General features: G+C 38.7%; 2 protein-coding genes across 2 annotated transcripts in view; one reads left to right on the top strand and one right to left on the bottom strand.

Moving 5' to 3' along the window:
• Window positions 1–7,500, bottom strand: part of LOC123511221 (sodium-coupled monocarboxylate transporter 1-like) — a 32,157-nt gene that overhangs the window by 22,475 nt on the left and 2,182 nt on the right. The gene's annotated exons all lie outside the window — the stretch shown is intronic.
• LOC123511625 (synaptotagmin-17-like) overlaps window positions 3,483–7,500 on the top strand; it is a 21,342-nt gene continuing 17,324 nt past the window's right edge. The window contains exon 1 of the mRNA XM_045267656.1: window positions 3,483–3,733. Within this exon, the coding sequence (XP_045123591.1) occupies window positions 3,692–3,733 (42 nt within the window). The 5' untranslated portion in view covers window positions 3,483–3,691. The remainder of the gene's footprint in view (window positions 3,734–7,500) is intronic.

The following is a 7,500-nucleotide window of genomic DNA, read 5'->3' as shown; positions in this document are numbered from 1 at the left end:
GTTAGATTATATATATAATTCTTGTAAGTTTTTATTTGATAAACATTGTCGTCGCGCCATATATGTGTGTGTATATATATATATATATATATATATATATATATATATATATATATATATATATATATATATATATATATATATATATATATATATATATATATATATATATATATATATATATATATATATATATATATATATATATATATATATATATATGTGTGTGTGTGTGTGTGTGTGTGTGTGTGTGTGTGTGTGTGTGTGTGTGTGTGTGTGTGTGTGTGTGTGTGTGTGTGTGTGTGTGTGTGTGTGTGTGTGTGTGTGTGTGTGTGTGTGTGTGTGTGTGTGTGTGTATATATATATATATATATATATATATATATATATATATATATATATATATATATATATATATATATATATATATATATATATATATATATATATATATATATATATAAGGTTAATTAGTTCTGTCTGCTAAGGAGTTTATACTCAGCAGACTAATGCCTACAGATATGTACTATATATCTATTCATGCATGTAACTGTTATTTGGCAAAGACCTCAATAAACAATAAACAATAAACAATAAACTACTACTACTATTACTATCACTACTACCACTACTACAACTGCTACTACTACTACTACTACTACTACTACTACTACTACTACTACTTCTAATACTACTACCACTATCGCTACTACCACTATTGTCATTCCCCGTTTATCCAAGGCAAACTAATTCTATAAAGAAATAAAACAACTAAAGGCCAGCAGAAGCGTGATCTCTCCTCCAGAACGCAGCATCACCAAGGGGATCAGCTGCTCCCGAGCCTCACAACACTCAGGGTGTGCTCGGAGACCTTGTTTTCACCAGACACATGATCAATGCCTGAAGGTAAAATCTTGGGACCTCACGACATCGCCTGTTGAGTCTCACGTACACTCTAATTTCGACGAGGTTTAAAAATAGAGAGATATAATACAATAGAATAAAACCATGAAGCGTAACTCATTAATTCATGATAAAAAAATAACAAAAAAACGCCACCATGGAATCATCACAGCTTTCCTAGTGTTGCGATTTCACACACACACACACACACACACACACACACACACACACACACACACACACACACACACACATCGTCTGCATAACAAGGTGTGTGTGTGTGTGTGTGTGTGTGTGTGTGTGTGTGTGTGTGTGTGTGTGTGTGTGTGTTTTCCGTAACCACGTTTGAGCTGCGTGTCAGTGTCTCCATTGGGTTGCGTGACACACGGGAACACCTGAAAACCTTTCCATACCTTTATTCATAACAATCACCTTTCCTAAAACACTAATATAGCAAGACATGTAGAAATGGTATGCACAATGAACACACGTCCAGGCAGTAATAAGACAGATAAGACAAAAATAAGGCCATTTCTTCCTTTTTACTTGTGAATATGAACGTACTTAAAGAGGAATCAAAATGCGGATAAAACATAATAAATCTGAATAATGGGCAAAGATGTGCTTCAAGCCTAGAAGATGATAGGATCGAATAAAAGGGGAAGTGAAGGACATGTATAAATAAAAAGACAGAGAGTATAGCAGAACACTTCCTTCCCAGCGTGTATGAACTCGTAAGGATGAAAACTAGCAGACCACGTCCCTCACTGTCATGAAAAAAAAGTAGTAAAAACTGGTCTCTTTTTATGTATATGTACTAAGTAACGATGAAGAAAGAAGCACACCAGCTCTCTTCCTATGTGGAAAAACAGTACACATTATACAACTTTGATTCTAATAACATTGTACCCAGTGTGGTCGTTAATGGAAGCTGAGGATAACTATGAGAAAACACGCTTGTAAATAATTTACTCTCAGTGAAAGTAAACAAAGGAAGTAATGATGAACTACGTAACGTGTGTGTGTGTGTGTGTGTGTGTGTGTGTGTGTGTGTGCAAGGATGCGGGGGACACGCATGGTAGTAATAGTCTTTTCCCGGAATCTTACTGAATATACTTATGTGCTTGTCTTCGTTACAGCATTACGTAAAAGTGACAATAATTATAACACTATGATGTTACACATTAAATTACGTATCATAATTCTTAATATCGTCTTTGTAATAGTGATCCGACTTAAAAATACAAGTAAATGAATAGTTAGAAAAGACTCGTAACATTGTGATAAGACTGTTTCTGAAAATGGACGGAATAAGGAATTTTAATCAGTAAAAAAGAAAAAGGAAAACTCTTATATTATAACAGAAAATATAACTGGAAGAACACAAAAAAAAAGTCTTATGTAGAAAATAAAACAAAAAAATGAGAATGAAAATGGACAAATCAACCAAGACTCGATGGTTAAAGGAACGGGAAGAAATCGTTACATTGTTATCGGTCAGAAAAAAGTAGATATGAAAATAGAAATTAAACAAATTCGTGTAGGGGAAAAAAGAAACTTGAAGAAGCGTCTGCCATGTTTTCAGTCATGATGTAACAGAAAAAATGTTACGTAACTGCGGCGGGTCGGGCACAGACTGGCATGGAGACTATCTGTGGGGAGGCGAAAGCTTTTATAAAACTGAATATAAACTCATTGTGGTCTGTGTGTATGCGTGCGTGTGTGTGTGTGCGTGTGTGTGTGTGTGTGTGTGTGTGCGAGCGTCCGCGCCAATGAGAGGATTTTTCTTATGATCGTAACATTTCTTTCCTCCTATTTCTCTCTCTCTCTCTCTCTCTCTCTCTCTCTCTCTCTCTATATCTATATATATATATATATATATATATATATATATATATATATATATATATATATATATATATATATATATATATATATATATATATATATATATATATATATATATATATATATATATATATATATATATATATATATATATATATATATATATATATATATATATATATATATATATATATATATATATATATATATATATACATACGCGATTCTACCTAAATTCCTCCTCTGTTTTTCGTTTATCTCGATGACTTCTTTATCTTTCCGTTTCTATTCTTGTTTCTTTGATACACAAGAACATCTTTTTCAGCACTAGTCTTTTGAGAGAGAGAGAGAGAGACTTATCTAGCCACCAGAAGGTCCATATAACAAGATTCCTTTCATTGCTACCTACCATCACATTCTCAGCCGAGTGTCACAATGAGACACTCACTCTTTGTCGTTTCACCAACACCAACACCCACACCACTCAAACCTAAACACCTATCGATCGAATTCGACAGGAAATACAACCAAAAACAACCTCAGGGGGAAAAAGAAAAAAAAATTTTTTTGAACACCACACCGAAAAGAATGAAGACCACTTCCTACTGACCGCCCGCACTGTGACATTGATCGTTAATTTGTTACAGCCAACCGCCGCCTGGCTAACTTCCAGCTGTGGACCAATAGGGGAGCGGCTCTCCCTGTCTCCGCCAATCGCATGCTGGCTTTCTTCCGGTGTGGGACGAACCTTTCCCCTCTCTCTCTCAGTCTTCTCCCGGCGCGGCTTGGAACGGAAAAGCACGTCAAGAACATTGTTTTTACGTCTCCTGTAGGGAAGCGGACGGCTGGTGGTGCATGGAGGGAGAGGCCTACGAGGTGCGGCGTTTGCAGGATGGTGGGAAGTGAGGACAGACGTGAGGCAGACCAGCAGGAGTGAACCATGGGGCCGCGTAATGTGCAACAGGTCCTAACAGATGCTGAGGTGAGACAAACCGACCCGGAAATTTATGGGGTAGTGGTGGTGACTGGTGACCCGTGTGTGTGTGTGTGTGTGTGTGTGTGTGTTATAGGGAAACAGAGAGGAATGACATTGCAGTTTAGGGTATTATCTGGGGGTCTGGTGGTGGTATTGGGAAGGTTGGGGGGGGGGGTGAAAGATAGTACTGGTGTTAGAAGGGGTGGGGTGGGGGGCGGGATGGAGGCTGTGAATGAGGTGGAGCATGAATGGTATGGCGACCACAACCTGTTGTTTGTGTGGAATGCCTCCCTATCCTCCTCCCCTTCCTCTGTGACGTGTTAATTTCACCACACACACACACACACACACACACACACACACACACACACACATCCTGCTCAAAGTTGTTGGCAAGTGGAGGAGAAATTGTTGATAATCCAGAACACGAAAAATGAGTTCGTTGCTGTCATTAAGTTTCACGTGATAATTACTACTGTTACTTACCCTGCTGATGTTGTTGATGATATGTTATAGGAGTTATTATTATTGTATCAAAGTTCTCTCTCTCTCTCTCTCTCTCTCTCTCTCTCTCTCTCTCTCTCTCTCTCTCTCTCTCTCTCTCTCTCTCTCTCTCTCAGCATCTTTAAGCTACACAAATGTGCACTTATGACTTTTTTCTCCTTATTATCTCATTGTGTTAATTTATGGAAGTATTTATATTTCTTTACCCGCGCGATTACGTCTGCAGAGTTGTATAAATTTATTTGTCTCTCTATCTATCTATCTTATCTTTTTAAGTATCTCTATCAATCGGTCTGTTTGTCTGTCTGTCTATCTATCTACCTACCTATATATCTATCTACCTGCCTATCTATGAGTCCATCTACCTATCTATCAATCTACCTCTCTATCTATCAGTCTACATGTCTGTCTGTTTGTCTGTGCACTTGTCTGTCTATATTCATATAATATCTATTCATAAAGCTGCTACTATTGGTACGTATCACATTATAATGATAAAACAAAATGTCCAAAAAGACAGCAAATGAAAAAGACCCACCACCACCATCATCACCACCATCGTCACCACCATCATCACCACCACCATCACCACCACTATCACCACCACCATCACCACCAACGACAACCACAGCAACAACAACATTAACAACAAAAGTGACCGCGATGAAAAGGAGGATTTAAGGTAGAAGAGGAAAAAAGAGAAAGGAGATTAAAACATAAAAGAGAAAAGGAGGAAAGAGAGGAAAAAAATAAACTCCGAGGAAGAGGAGGAGGAAGAGGAAGAGGAAGAGGAGGAGGAGGAAACACAATGGTGACACACTTCGCTAATGATAACGTGTTTGTCCTGCTTTCACAAAAGAGGAACGAAACAGGCGAAGGAAGTAAGAAAGTGGGAAAAAGGAATGTAGGCGAGGAAGAAAGAATGAGAATAAAAGAATAAGGGAAGAAAGAGAAACAGAAGGAGCCACACAAACAAAACACCAATAAGGAAATAAACAAAACTAGCAAAGAAAGTAAGGAACAAGGAAAAAAAAAAAACAAGAGAAGGAAGTGAATAATGAAAAAGAAACACAACAAGCAACAGACACAAACAAAAAGAAGGAAAGAAACGAAGAGAAAAAAGTGGGGAGGAAGAAGCAAAGAAGGAGAGGATGGGAGGGAGACAGAAGAAAGGGAAAGCAGGGGAGAAGCGAAAAGATGAAAGTGGGGAGGAAGAAGCAAAGGAGAAGAGGTTGGAAGGGAGATAGAAGAAAGGGAAAGCAGGAGAGAAGCAAGATTACGTGATAGGGACAGAAGTGTGGGGCGCCTTGCCAAACATTGCTTCGCTCTTCATCATATACTGGGTCCAAAGAGTTCAGGTGCTTCTTATACAAAGGCATTACATTACGTGGGTTACTTTAGCAGATGCGAAAAATAGGTGGCCTTTCTATTCATTAATTAATTTATTTCTACGCCTTCCCTCTACGGCGATAATGAACGTTCATCTCAGAGTAAGTTAAACACATACAGTGTAATACAAAGCTCACAAGATCGCGGTGATTTGTGTCTTTTTCTTCTTATGTGAAGCTTATTTAAGGTGTGTGTGTGTGTGTGTGTGTGTGTGTGTGTGTGTGTGTCCTTAAATAAATGTAACGCTTATGTAACTTATCCTACCCTTCGTCAACATCTCCCTTCCCCCTCCCCTCTCTCTCTCCCTCTCTCACACACACGCACACACACACATACACCAGCTGGACGTTTTGTAACATCAGATTTATTCCTCATCCTTTTCCTCGTTCTCCTCCTCCTCCTCCCCCTCCTCCTCCTCCTCCTCCTCCTCCTCCTCCATTCTCATCTTTCTCCTCGTTCTATCATTATCATTGTTCCTTCTCCGCCTCTTCCTCGTTTCACAAATGTATAAACGTATTTCTGTTGCTTCAGTCATGACCACGATCCAATGGCTCTTGTTTCTTTATTTTTCTTTTTTCTTTTATCTCTGTATTCATTATTATCATCTTTGCTAACTGCATTTTTTTTTTTTTTTTTTTTTGAGAGAGAAGAAATCAAGACCCACTGAAGACGTCAGGCCCCAATAGACAATTCTCCAAAAGAATTATTCAGAACTACAAGAAGTGTCTTGAAGCCTCCTTCTTAAGAAAATTTAAGTCATAGACAGGAAAAGATACAGAATCCAAGTTCCTGTTCCGATTCACACAACCCAGCACGGCGCGCACGAGTTCATAGCATCAAAATTAATGCTACGTAATCTTGTCCCCATAATATGAATGGCGGCAAGAACATCACAGTTTCTAGTTCATACGTCATCTCACTCTGTCTCATAAGCAAATTGTGCTGCGCTCCTCACCTGGTGGAAACTTAGCGCCGATCACTACATGTACTATACTGTATGTAGTACGTAAACATGGTGCTCCCTACATTCAGTAAGCCAAGAGGTGATTCTACTCAGATCGCATCCCTGGCTGCTGTGCTAAACTAGAGCAGAGTTTAAGAAACGTGGCGAGATCTCACAAATAGTTATAAATAGATCAATATTTAAGTTAAACTGTACCATTCGTATAACATTTGGACCTACATATACTATTATAACTGTTGATGCTGCTGATGATGATTATTATGATACTGCTGCTACTACTACTACTACTACTACTACTACTACTACTACTACTATTAATATTACTACAACTACGATTAATAACTATTATTACTACTACTTCTACTACTGCTACTACTATTACTGCTGCTACTACTACTACTACTACTACTACTACTACTACTACTACTACTACTACTACTGCTGCTGCTGCTGCTGCTGCTGCTGCTGCTACAACTACTACTACTATTACTACAATTACAACTACTACCACTACCGGTAGCATTATCTGTATCTCAGGGAAACGTCACACTCAAATGACAGCCTTCACCTCACCCTGACCGCTTCTCAGCACACCTACACAAGTACTAATTTCTTCTCCTCCCTTGAATTTTCACAGGTTCCATAATGATCCACTACTCATTACTACTACACTGTACCACAGCGGTGGATAAAGTACAAAATAATTCAAGTACTCGTAGTGGCTGCCAACAGTGTGTGTGTGTGTGTGTGTGTGTGTGTGTGTGTGTGTGTGTGTGTGTGTGTGTGTGTGTGTGTGTGTGTGTCCTCAAGTATACGCTTGAAGTCTGTATATTTATTTCTGCAAGGGACGAGCTTCCCACACGCTGCCACCAGGTGACCTAGCACAGTGTGAGCACCTAGGGCAAGCACCAGGGGC

This window comes from Portunus trituberculatus, chromosome 31 (genome assembly GCF_017591435.1).
Source record: "Portunus trituberculatus isolate SZX2019 chromosome 31, ASM1759143v1, whole genome shotgun sequence".
In the NCBI taxonomy this organism is placed as follows: Eukaryota; Metazoa; Arthropoda; class Malacostraca; order Decapoda; family Portunidae; genus Portunus; species Portunus trituberculatus.
This window is presented reverse-complemented; position numbering and strand designations above follow the sequence as displayed.